Genomic DNA, 13,600 nt, shown 5'->3' with positions numbered 1-13,600 from the left:
CCTGGGTGACAGAGCAAGACTCTGTCTCAAAAAAAAAAAAAAAAAAAGATGTAGGTTCTGATTCAGCAGATACGAGTTACAGCTTGAGATTCTGCATTTCTTTCTCTCTTTTTTTTTTTTTTTGAGATGGAGTTTCACTCTTGTCACCCAGGCTGGGGCTGGGGTGTGCAATGGCGCGATCTCAGCTCACTGCAACCTCTGCCTCCGGGTTCAAGGGATTCTTCTGTCTCAGCCTCATGAGTAGCTGGGTCTACAGGCACGTGCCACTACCCCTGGCTAATTTTTAGTAGAGACAGGGTTTCACCATGTTGGTTATGCGAGTCTCAAACTCCTAACCTCAGTTGATTGCCCACCTTGGCCTCCCAAAGTGCTGGGATGACAGGCATGAGCCACCAAGCCCAGCTTGAGATTCTGCATTTCTAATAAGATGGAGCCAACGCTGCTGGTGTATGGGCTACACTTTGAACAGCAAATGTCAAGAAGGAGCCTCAGAATCAGGGGAAGGGAGGATGCGATTCTGAATAAGTTTTTTTGAAGAGCCTAAGGCAGCCTCTGGGGGTGGAACTGCAGAGTGGACATACTTCCTCCTACGATGCTGGGATCCCTTGCTCCAGGATCACAAAATTGCCGGCCAGGAGACTCTCAAGAGAGTCCACAGGAGCCTGGAAGATAGCATTTCCCAAACAGGCTCTTGGCTTCAGGGTTCCAACAAGAACATATGGGAACAGAGGTCAGGGCCCTGGTGAGAAGAGCAGTATGGAGCCAGAGTGGCCTGAAGGTGCAGTCCAAGTGACAGGTATAATCTTGTCAAGTTCAGTTACTGGGATTAGTAATGTTTCCCCTCCCCTTCCCAATTCAGAAGTTAACATCAATCAAAATCCAGAATGACAAGATGCGGACTGGAAACCTTCCAGCCAACATGAAGAAGAACCGTGTTTTACAGATCATTCCATGTAAGAGCCCTCCCTCCACTCCAGAGCCTTATTGCCCCATCCCTCAATTCCCTCCACCTCTTCCACTTCTCAGGTACTAGTTAATGATTGGCTTGTAGACAAAAACCATGGCGTTGCCTCTTGTTGCATCCAGTTAACAACATGGCGTTGCCTCTTGTTGCACCTTAGTGGCTTCTGGAAATAAAAGAATGTAAAAGCCAAAGGCTTTCTCCCTAATGAGCTAGGAATAGACATGTCCTTGCCCAGCTGGGATTCTGTCTGCCCAGGGCCTGAGGTGGGAGCAGTGCAAGGAGAGGGAGAAGACAAATGATATTGGCTAGCTATGAGCCGCTGTCCTTCTTACAGATGAATTCAACAGAGTGATCATTCCAGTTAAGCGGGGCGAAGAGAATACAGACTATGTGAACGCATCCTTTATTGATGTAAGTGGTGGGTGTGACCCCTAAGCCCCCAACACCCCATGGAGATTCAGCCAGGATTTGCGGTGCCTCCCTCCCATACCTGCTGGGGAGGATCATGTTTGAATCAGTCAACAAATAGTGAATTGATACTCACCCACCCACTCACCCTGTACGTTAGGTCTGTCCAGCTCTGTAGAGCAGAAGGTGGGGAAAAAACAGATGGCATGTAGCAGTATAATACCTGGAAGAAAAAGTTCACAGTGCAGACCACAGCCAAGAGGAACCTGGCTGCCCTCTGATCTTTCCCATTCCTGTCCTCTTCATCCTAGCTCTAATCCCTGTTTCCACTTCCCTGTCTGTTATAGAAAGCAACCAGCTTGTCAGATAGGATTTAGTCCTTGGCCACAGGGGAGCTCTTTATGGGCTGAGTTTGCCTCCAAGCAGTCCCCATCCCTTCCTAGTGGCCTGTCTTCTCCACTAGTCCCTCTCTGATTAAACCATCTCACCCTTGCAATTAACCTGGCCTGTGCAGGGCTACCGGCAGAAGGACTCCTATATCGCCAGCCAGGGCCCTCTTCTCCACACAATTGAGGACTTCTGGCGAATGATCTGGGAGTGGAAATCCTGCTCTATCGTGATGCTAACAGAACTGGAGGAGAGAGGCCAGGTGAGCTTCAAGGTCCTGGGCGGTGAGAGACAGCATGAAAAGGTGTGTGTGTAAATGGGGAGGTTGGGAAGGCAAGAAGGTGTTTGGACCTTGTCTTTGACTTATACGGTCCAAAGAGTACATTTGCATAGTATAAGTACATACTTAAAAGGTATATAAATACATATGCATTTCCAGGCTTGCCCAGCCAGTTGGTGTCTAAGCAGTCATTAGCTTCTCCCAAGACTAGAAAAGCAGTGTGATCTGAGCCTCCATGTTATTCCCAGACAGCTCACACCCTTTCACTTTCTCCTGAATACAGTCCCCCGAGCCTAGCCTTTGCACAGTGCTCCAGGCAGGGCACCCTCTCCTTCCCAGTGCCCCAGGCAGGGCAGCTAGATCAAGGTTCTGAGGTAGACCCAGTATGAGTGTCCCTAAGAAGGGATTGCCTCATTGCTGACTACATAAAATAAAGCAGTAGAATTTAAGAAATTGCACAAACAAGAAACTTACAGTCTAATATTCAATAATAAGGAAATCTTTTAAAGAAAAAAGCCCTCAGGTCAATTAAAAAGCAGAGTTGTATGGAAACTCATACTAAAAAGGGACCCTAGCAGTCCCCTAGGTCAACTTCCTCTCAGTATAGGAAACCTCCTAATATTGTTCCTGAGTCAGAATCATACAGCCTCTACTAAGCACATTCAATCCAGGGATATCGCCCTCACCCCCCACATTACAGGGGAACCCAGTCTGTGTTTTGATAATGCTTATTTTTTTAAAAATTATTTCTGTTGAAGTTGCACATTGCAGCAAAATGAGTGATTCATTATATCTGGAGTGTCACTTAGCAGGGATCAGAATCCAGAGAATGGGCCTGGAGAGAAGCTAGCAAGGCCTGGTGAGAAAATTCCTTTAAGCCACAGTGAAGAGTTTGATCTTCACAAAGGAGCTGAAGAGCCCTTGACAACATCCAGTTTGTGATTTTTTAAAAAATCCCTCTGGCAGCAGTGAGGAGGATGCTTTAGAAATGCGGAAGCTGCTGCAGTAATGCTGGCGGCCTGGACTCGGGTAGTGAGAGGGTGCTATCCCAGAGAGGGTGAAGTGAGGAGGAATTAAAGATGGCACCCACTCATGACTCATTGAATTTATAGTCAAACATTTAAAATACAAAGTATGTTTTACATTAGTTGTCCCAAGTCACTTCTTGTTCCCCATCTGTACTTACGTTAACTTTGGTACAAGGCTTTACAATATTTGCTCACCCTGATGTTTCATTACATCAGGTTGTTTTGTTTGTTTGTTTGTTTGTTTGTTTTTGAGACAGGGTCTCACTTTGTCACCCAGGCTGGAGTGCAGTGGCACGGTCTCGACTCACTGCAGCCTCAACCTCCCAGGTTCAAGTGATCCTCCCACATAGCCCTCCAAGTAGCTAGGACTAAAGGCACGTGTCACCACGCCCGGCTAGTTTTTGTATTTTTTTTGTAGAGACAGGGTTTCACCATGTTGCCCAGGCTGGTCTTGAACTCCTGGGCTCAATTGATCCACGTACCTGTTGACCCAAAGTGCTAGGATTACAGGTTTGAGCCATAGTGCCCGGCATTTTTTTGAATTTTAATCAGCCATTTAACTCATTAGCTATTCTTCTTAGACTTGTATGATGTACCTAATCAACAGACATACTTTGTAGGTCTCTATCATCTTTTTTTTTTTGAGACAGAGTCTCACTGTGTCACCCAGGCTGGAGTGCAATGGCACAATATGGGCTTATTGCAGCCTCTGCCTCCCAGGTTCTAGCAATTCTCCTGCCACAGCCTCCCTAGTAGCTGGGATCAAAGATACCCACCATTCATGCCCAGCTAATTTTTGTATTTTTGTAGGCATGGGGTTTCACCATGTTGGCCAGGCTGGTCTCAAACTCCTGACTTCAGGTGATCTGCCTGACTTGGCCTCCCAAAGTGCTGGTACTACAGGCGTGAGCCACCGCGCCCAGCATCTTCATCATCATTAATAACAATACTGATGAGGTGGGAGGTTTGGTTAAGGTGCTTGGCTTTGCACCCAAGGAAGCACACACCTGAGTAACAAAGGCCATTTAGGAAATGAGCCACCGTGTTCTCAGGAGCTAGGTGCCTATTCCCAGCCCTCTCTGATCAACCGTGTTGGAACCTGCAGATCAGACCGGGGCCCTACATGTGGTTCCTCCTGCACCCCTGCCCTCCAGATCTGTGATGGGCAGGACCAAAGAGCAGGCCAAACAGCTGGAACCACGAACACAAGGACCATCTCAGCCCACTGCCCTGTGATAAAATGTGGCCCAGTGAACATCTCCACCTCTGTCCCATCAGATGCAGGCTCTTCCATCCTTGGAAAGGACCTAGTAAGAATAAAGGGCAGGGGGCCAGGAAGCATTTCATGTGTGTGGCAGTGGGGAGAAGAGTCATGCACACACAAATTCTCCTACCCACTGAGTGAGGCCTCTCCCTCTACCTTCCACTGTACCTTAGGCTCTATCTTCCTAGGGCCAGTGAAGCAGACAATGGTGCTTGCCCTCAGAAGCTTCTGAGTGGATCAGAACAGGATATTAGTGATGTTCTTTACAAGGCCTCACTGGACCCCAAGTTCACTTTCTGTTCCATTCATGTTGTCAAGTGCAGGTTCCAGAGATCATTAACGCAGTAAGCCTAAATGATGCAATGAAAGGTGCCTCCATTTATACAGTGACACTACCATCCTCGCTTACAGTATTAAGTTCCCAGAGAAAAAAAATCCGATCCCAAAATGTAAATTCTATACCTATATAAATTAAAATCCCAAGGGAATTAAAAATTTTAAATTATCTCCTCCTGCTTTTTTTTTTTTTTTGAGATGGAATCTCACTCTGTCTGCCAGACTGGAGTGCAGTGGCACGGTCTCAGCTCACTGCAACCTCCGCCTCCAGGATTCAAGCGATTCTCCCACCTCAGCCTCCCGAGTAGCTGGGATTACAGGCATGCACTACCATGCCTAGCTAATTTTCATATTTTTAGTAGAGACAGGGTTTCATCATGTTGGCCATGCTGGTCTCAAACTCCTGACCCCAAGTGATCCGCCCGCTGTAGCCTCCTAGAGTGCTAGGATTACAGGCATGAGCCATTGCCCCTGGCCACCTTCTGCTCTGTTTTAACCAAAAGGGTTCACCAGGATGCCTGGTAAGCCTTGGGTTCCCTCAGCAGCTGCAGCTTGGACCATCAGCCTGGGCAGACAGAGCAGTGCCAGGAACTCCCATGCTAGGTTAGCCCAACCGTAGACCTCATCCTGCTTCTCTAAAGCATAGTGAAACATGATAGCATTAGTCTCCACAAAGCTGTGTGTCCCCATCACCAGTGTCAGCCTTAGATCGCATAAGAGACTTCATGCTGTCTGGTGGAAAGACAAAGTAGGAGAAAAGACAGAAAAGCTTCCATTTCACTTCTTTAAGATGCTGTTATCTAGAGGCCGTAACCTGAATACACAAATCTGAGATGTAACTCCAGTCCCCAGCTTTTCTTCTACTGGTCTTGAACACCCATTCCCTATCTTCTGTCCCTTACCCACTGATGACTTTAACACCAGGCTTACTGCTCCTTTTGAGCCCGTTCCTGACTCTGGTTTTGGAGGCATCAGTCACCATGTGGATGATCCATCTATCCTTAGTCTTTCTATTTCTCAGCTTCCTCAGCCACCTCATCCTGTGGTCAAGTCACGATCTGCCCTGTATCTGCACCACCTTTAGAATCTCAACAAGGCATCCGCCCTGGTTACTGCCTCCTTCCTCCCACCTCAGTATTCTCTTTTACTCCATTCATTTTTGTCTTCATCAAGTCCTTAGAGCCATTAATGCCTCCACTTTCTCAACATCAGCCACCCCGAACATGTCCTCACCTTCCTTCTTACTCTGTTTTTGTGTTTTGAGTTTTGTTTTTGAGCGTTTGAGTTTTCTGATTTGAGTTTTTGTGGTATGTCATTATCATTATGACCTTTCCTTATTCCCTCATGCTTTTTTTTTTTTAATTTTGAGACAATCTCGCTCTGTTGCGCAGGCTGGAGTCCAGTGGCGTGATCTCTGCTCACTGCAAGCTCCGCCTCCCAGGTTCACGCCATTCTCCTGCCTCAGCCGCCCAAGTAGCTGGGACTACAGGCACCCGCCACCACGCCCGGCTAATTTTTTGTATTTTTAGTAAAGACGGGGTTTCACCATGTTAGCTAGTATCGTGTTGACCTCCTGACCTCATGATCTGCCCACCTCGGCCTCCCAAAGTGCTGGGATTAACAGGCGTGAGCCACCGCGCCCAGCGTCCCTCATGCTTTCTTACTTTCATGGCAAGCTGTCTAGTAAAACCCAGATATATGACTCTATCTGATATAGCAAACATCACTGGGCAAAAACACAAAACAGTGCCAAATGCTCTCACATTGAACTCATGACCACAAATCTCATAGGGGTAATTGGTGCCACCTAGCAATGCTGTTGCACTTCCTTTTCTTCCTGAAACCTCCAGCATCTGCTCTTGCCTGTCCCATCATACTCACACCTTAGCTTGTGACCTGGCCTCATTCTTCTCCAAGAAATCAGACATGAACACTGTCATCCTCCCACCCCCAAACAACCAGCCTCTTCAAATCCGTACCGACTCTCTTCTCTCTTGTTACCGTGGAGAAGGGTTTCTGCATCTCTCAGTCCAGCTGTCCACTGTGCCTTTGGCCCCATTCTCTCCTTCCTGCTCAGGGATGTTGCTGCTATAACCATCTTCTCTCCCACCTCCATCAGCAGTTCCCCTCTCTAACCACTACTTTCATCAGCCTATACATGTTACATTTCCTGTCTTTTAAAAACAAAAAAAATCTGCTGATCCCACTTTCCCTTCCAGCTACTATCCTGTTTGTCTGCACCCCTTCCCAGCAAAACTCCTTTAAAGAGTTGGCTTTTGGCTGGGCGTAGTGGCTCAAGCCTATAATTCCAGCACTTTGGGAGGCCAAGGTGAGCGGATCACAAGGTCAAATGATCGACACCATGCTGGCCAACATGGCAAAACCCCATCTCTACTAAAAATACAAAAATTAGCTGGGCGTGGTGGTGCATGCCTGTGATCCTAGCTACTCGGGAGGCTGAGGCAGGAGAATCGCTTTAACCAGGGAGTTGGAGGTTGCAGTGAGCCAAGATCGCGCCACCGCACTCCAGCCTGGTGACAGAGTGAGACTCCATCTCCAAAAAAAAAAAAAAGAGTTGGCTTTCTCCCCCCAAGTTCTTTCTTCGCTCTGTTCCTTTCAGGCTTGGCCCCCCTGGGACTGCTTTAGTCAAGATCACCAGTAACTGACCTCTTGCCAAATCCACAGGTCATTTCTCTTTTATGATTTTTTTTTTTTTTTTTTTTGTCCTTACAGCAGCATTTGATAGAGTCAGGGCCTCCCTTCTCCTCCTCAGAACACTTACTTCCACAGCATCACCCCACTCACTAACCTGGCAGTTCCTTTGTTATTTCTTTGTGACCTCATCCTCTAAAACATTGGAGTGTACTAGATTCAGGCACTAGCCCTTCAGGATCTCAGCCAGTCCTGTGGCTTTAAGTACAACCCATATGCCAGGGATCCTGAATCTACGTCTCCAGCCCAGTCACCTGTCCCCCTTCCCAATGTGGGCTCCTGATTTCCTCCTTCCCCCGACACTAGTCCACCCCACTGTTAGCCTTCTAAATAAATAGCCACCTTCTGCCCAGTTGCTCATGTCTAAAATCCGAGAGTTACCTTCCTTACTCCCCTCTCCTCACCCCTCACATCCAGTCTGCCACTAAGTCCTGATACAGGCAGAGCCTCCCCACTTTTCTCCAGCGTGACTGCTGTTATCCGAACAAGCCCTCGTCTCTCACTGCTTGCCCGTGGGACTCTGGGGATGACTTATATGCGCAGCCTCGTCTGCAGTGGCCTGGCAACTGGTCCTCCTGCTCTCATTCTAACCCACCTTTAGTTCTTCAGATGGCAGCTGCTGGTCCTTTTGAAAATATAAATCATTGTCACTCCTCATCTTAAAAATCCTCTTTGAGGCCAGGTGCGGCAGCTCATGCCTATAATCCCAGCATTTTGGAAGGTCAGAAGTTCAAGACCAGCCTGACCAACATGGAGAAACCCCATCTCTACTAAAAATACAAAATTAGCGGGCATGGTGGCGCATGCCTCTCATCCCAGCTACTCGGGAGGCTAAGGCAGGAGAATCGCTTGAACCTGGGAGGCCGAGGTTGCAGTAAGCCAAGATCGCGCCATTGCACTCCAGCTTGGGCAACAAGAGCGAAACTCTGTCTCAAAAACCAAAAAAAAAAAATCCTCTTTGGTCTTCTAGAGATCTTGAGAGAAAATCTACCCATGTATACAAAATTTAGAGACTTTTGGTCAGATATGGTGGCTCACACCTGTAATCCTCCCACTTTGGGACGCTGAGGCAGGTGGATCACCTGAGGTCAAGAGTTTGAGACCAGCCTGGCCAACATGGTGAAACCCTGTCTCTACTAAAAATATAAAAATTAGCTAGGCATGGTGGCGCACACCCGTAGTCCCAGCTACTGGGGAGTCTGGGGTGGGAGAATCACTTGAAACTGGGAGGCAGAGGTTGCAGTAAGCCAAGATCATGCCACTGCACTCCAGCCTGGGCAACAGGGCAAGACTCTCTCAAAAAAGAAAAAAAAAATTAGAGACTTTTAGTGTTGATATCTAGTCCCTAGACTTGATATGTATTTCTGTCTTAGAGATAGAGATCACGCTTAATTCCTCCAGCACACACACTCTGTGACTCTCACACCCGTTGGGACCTCATGGTTCTGATGGTTTTAAAGGCCAAGTCTTCATCCCAGCTGAGACATTGTGTAAATCATTGTTGAGAAGGCACTATGGTAGCAAAAACCATTCCACCCACCAGTGCCATAAAAACTAATTATAATGCCTGATGAAGTGAGCCTTAATGAGAATTTTTTTTTTTTTTTTTGGCTGTTCTGGTTGAAGAGAGGCCCAGAGCACCGATCCCTGAGGCATCCCCAGGGCTCCTAGAGAGCATGGGTAGAAGAGCACTAGTCCAAGCCGGGTGCGGTGGCTCAAGCCTGTAATCCCAGCACTTTGGGAGGCTGAGACGGGCGGATCACGAGGTCAGGAGATCGAGACCATCCTGGCTAACATGGTGAAACCCCATCTCTACTAAAAATACAAAAAACTAGCCGGGCGAGGTGGCGGGCGCCTGTAGTCCCAGCTACTCCGGAGGCTGAGGCAGGAGAATGGCGTAAACCCAGGAGGCGGAGCTTGCAGTGAGCTGAGATCCGGCCACTGCACTCCAGCCTGGGTGACAGAGCAAGACTCCGTCTCAAAAAAAAAAAAAAAAAAGAGCTAGTCCAGGGCATGTCCTTGATTCACCACTTTAATAATCATGATTTTATTTGGACTGTGAGACTATTCACAACTTCTTTTTCTACTTAATTTTTTTCCATATCTTTCAATGACATTATATGTATGGTTGAGAATTTTCAATTGTCAGTAGTGAAGAATCTCAGATCTTACCCCAAAATTCTCTAAAGAAATGGGCAGCATAACTGTGTGATGTTATATTTATGTATTTATGCCTTGGCTTGTTCTGCAGACATTGAACAAATTCATTTACCAGATACTGAGAGCCTACCATGTGCCAGGCATTGTGCAAGGTGTGGGGAATACAGAAATGAAAAGAGACGCAGCCACTCCCACAAGGAGCTGTAGAGGGAAGTGAGCCAGGTGCAAGCAAAGACAGACAGTAGACCACCTCCTGCTCACTAGCAAGGACAGAAAGGCGAGTGCTAGCAACTTGAAGGTACCTTGCAGATCAAAGAGATAAAGGTAAAAGGGAGAAAGGATACTGTGGCCTGGGCGGTGGTGAAGCCCGTGGCTGTCTGGGAATGTGAATTGGTTCTGATTTTCTGAATTAGCAGTCTGGCAGATGTAAGCAGCATTAACTATGAAAACACCCCATGGGAGAAAAAGAAAGGAATTGGAACAAAGATTTTCACTCCTTCTCTCCCTCCAGCCACCAAGTATTGGATACCCTGTGAGCCTGTAGTCAGAGTTCTTTACAGACCCTGTCAGTGTCTGTTGAGTCTCTGGTGAGGCTCGGAAGCTAATTGGAATGATGTGATATAATGATCCTGCAAGTTTTCAATACCTTGGGGATGAAGTGTGTCAGCGTAAGAGGTGGCTGTACTGAGAGGGGTCAGGCTGCTCGTGGGCAGTGCTGCTTCTATACATGTGGTACTCTGAGCCCCTCACCTCTCCAACTTGTCCCTCCAGGAGAAGTGTGCCCAGTACTGGCCATCCGATGGACTGGTGTCCTATGGAGATATTACAGTGGAACTGAAGAAGGAGGAGGAATGTGAGAGCTATACCGTCCGAGACCTCCTGGTCACCAACACCAGGGTAAGATGGGTGGTGGGTAGACTCTGCCCCCCAGGAAAAGCAGGGTTACCCCTGCCTCCCTGATCCCCTTTCTTCCAAAGGAGAATAAGAGCCGGCAGATCCGGCAGTTCCACTTCCATGGCTGGCCTGAAGTGGGCATCCCCAGTGACGGAAAGGGCATGATCAGCATCATCGCTGCCGTGCAGAAGCAGCAGCAGCAGTCAGGGAACCACCCCATCACCGTGCACTGCAGGTATGGCTCACTCTTGCCCTCAGGGGGAGAGAGAAAGCAAGGAGGGGGAAACGGGAAGCTGGTGACCATGGGTCAGACTGAAGAAAGCCACACAAGAGCAAGATATTGGTGAGCACATGGTAGTCGAGATTGATGCTAAGACAGGATTGGATGCTAAGAGAGGACCTTAGAGCTTGAACTTGGCACAATAAGTGCTAGAGGACTAATGTTTGGATAGTGGGCAGGAGAGCAGCAAGGGAGACTGGCAGTGGAGACCCCAGTTGTGCTATGTGAGGTAAGGGCCTGGCCTCCTTAAGAAGCACAGGAAAAAAGAACAGGGCAATTATTTTAAAAACAGTGGACTGTAGGTATGGCTTGCCCTGTCTGTACATTGAGGAAAAATGAACAAGACTAAGAACAGAGGGTGAAAGAGAAGAAGAGTCAAGGGTGTCTCCCAGGTTTGAGCCTGGATTGGTGTGACCAGCAGAAGAAAGACAGTAAAGAGGCTTGTTTGAGGGGAAAAGTTGAATTTTGTTTGGGGCATGTTGCTGGAGATTGCATTTTAGAAAAAATGCACTCCTTTACTTAGAATCCTAACAACAGCTTACAAGGCCCAACATGTTCTGAGGGCTCCCTGGCCAGGGCCGGCAGAGGATAGTGTGTACCACAGGCTGGCTCTGATCCCACCCCCACCACTCTCCTTTCTTCTTTCATGAACTGCATGGCCTTCAGCACCCTGGGCACACACCTGCCGTGGGCCTGAGATGCCAGTTTCCCAGGCAGCCACAGGGCTTTGTCCAAGCCTTCTCTGAGTACCCTGCCTAGAACTCCCACTCCTCTTTTCCCTTCTCTTAACACACATCTTGTCTAGGGACATTGCTAAACCCCACAGTCCCTGCCTCAGAGTAGGCACTCAGTGTCTGGTGAGTGAATCAACTGATGACATTGAATAGGGGGATAGCGTCAAGGTCAGAGTCTGGATTCCTGGGATTTAGGAAGAAAGTGAGAGACACGGAAAGGAATCAGCAGATCCACACCAGTGTAGGGAGTGGGGTTTGTCAGGGAAAGGGAAAGACAGGACTAGAGCTAGTTCTAACCTGAGCGAACGGCAGGTCAGGACAACTCAGGCCAGCATGTGCAGGTGGACAGCAGTGGCTCCGTGCTGGTGGGGTATGAGTGAAGGTCATCCCCCATGGTCCAACAGGTGAGTCCCTCCACAATACATGGGGCCATGCAGGAAGGGCACAGGGTACACTGCCTCCCGACCCAGAACCCCTCCAGGCTGGGTGGGGGCCCACGGGGCAAAGGCGAGCACCGGCTGCCTGCCCCCACCTCTTTGTCTACCACTTACCACTGTCACTCACCCCCTTGCACAGAGGGCCATGGCAGCTGTGGTAAATGTGTCTGCTCTGTTGCAGCGCTGGAGCAGGAAGGACGGGGACCTTCTGTGCCCTGAGCACCGTCCTGGAGCGTGTGAAAGCAGAGGGGATTTTGGATGTCTTCCAGACTGTCAAGAGCCTACGGCTACAGAGGCCACACATGGTCCAGACACTGGTATGCTGCCCACATATTTGTCCCTGCCACCACACCACCTGCAGCCCTTCTCTGTCAAGGCCAGCTCAGGGAGGAGGCTCTTCAGAGGGGCCCACCCAGGAGTCAGAAGACTGTCTAAACACAGACCTGCCCTTCCCCTCCCAAGGTGCCCCAAATACACAGGAAGCACGTTGGGAGGCAGGATGGCAGCAATGGGAACATAGCCCCTGTTGCCAGAGGATGGGCCAGGTTAGAAGGGGGTATCTGGGTGCCCCACAGGGCTCATCTGCACTTCTCTGTGGGTAAGGAAGATCCAGGAGGAGTACCTGCCTTTGGGCTTGGGCTCCCTGTTAAGAGGTCTGGCTTTTAACAAGCCACACATCCACAGAGGTTTTCCTGAATCCCATGGAGCTAGAAATGTTTGAGGAGTAAAGAAAAGTGAATGTTAGTAGGTTTGGGAGACAAGGTTCTGAGAGCCAGGGTGCATGCTAGCCTGGCAGCCATGGTAATTGTGGGCCATGCTCAGCTGCACCGTCTCCCAGCCCAGCACATGCATGTCTGACCTCTGTAGGGCCTGGGTCAGCTCTGGTCAGCTCTGCTTGTAGAAGGTCTGCTGCATTCAGCCCAGAAGGGGAATGCTGTCAGAACTCTGGCAGGCAGATCAGAGCTCAGGTGAAAGTTCAAAAACATTCAGTTCCTCTTGATTTTCCATCTTCGAAAAAAAAAAAAAAACAATGAGTCTGTTAGGAATTACAGGTACTGTGTGTTCTTCAGTAACCCTGGCTTTTTCCCTATCTTTCACTCTCCAGGAACAGTATGAGTTCTGCTACAAGGTGGTGCAGGAATATATTGATGCATTCTCAGATTATGCCAACTTCAAGTAAGCGGCAACAAGCATCCATGGACCAGGAGGATTGCCTTTAATATTTTGTAATATTCTGTTTTGTTAATATACCCCAAATTGTGTATATATCTTATAACTGTTTTAGAAATTGGTACATAGGCTTCTATTACCTATTAGGTGGAAATTTTATATGTAAATGTGTTAGCACTGATAGTCCTTTTTCCAATGTTTTATTGGGGAATTAAATAGTGTGATGTTTGGACTGATATCGTGAAATCCTCAGCCGGGAAATTGGGCTGGATTGTGCTTTGGTTAATACATCTTTCCCTAAAGAAGATAAAAACAAAATCCATTCCAGGTAGCTCAGCACCAACTAAGAAAAAAAGCACAAAGTACTCAGAGCTCCAGAGGAAAGTGGTTGTCCCCATACCACCATGCACTGTAAATATCCCTCCCCTCGCTCCCTGGTCCCCTCCCCTGTCCCCACCACCTATATCATGGGAGTAATAGGACCAGAGCGGTATCTCTGGCACCACACTAGGGACTATCAGGTAATAAAAGCTTTGACTCCCTGAG

General features: G+C 48.4%; 1 protein-coding gene across 1 annotated transcript; it reads left to right on the top strand.

Moving 5' to 3' along the window:
• The first annotated feature begins 832 nt into the window (after positions 1–832).
• On the top strand, positions 833–13,600 carry LOC113223573 (receptor-type tyrosine-protein phosphatase alpha-like). Its single transcript, XM_026452986.1, has 7 exons — positions 833–953; positions 1,299–1,375; positions 1,887–2,021; positions 10,311–10,436; positions 10,517–10,668; positions 12,066–12,201; positions 12,990–13,600. Exons 1-7 carry the CDS (start codon positions 833–835, stop codon positions 13,062–13,064), a joined length of 822 nt encoding a protein of 273 aa, XP_026308771.1. The 3' UTR covers positions 13,065–13,600.

This window comes from Piliocolobus tephrosceles, chromosome 17 (assembly GCF_002776525.5).
Source record: "Piliocolobus tephrosceles isolate RC106 chromosome 17, ASM277652v3, whole genome shotgun sequence".
Lineage (NCBI taxonomy): Eukaryota > Metazoa > Chordata > Mammalia > Primates > Cercopithecidae > Piliocolobus > Piliocolobus tephrosceles.
Note: the sequence above shows the minus strand (reverse complement) of the source record. Positions and strands in the feature narration are given on the sequence as shown.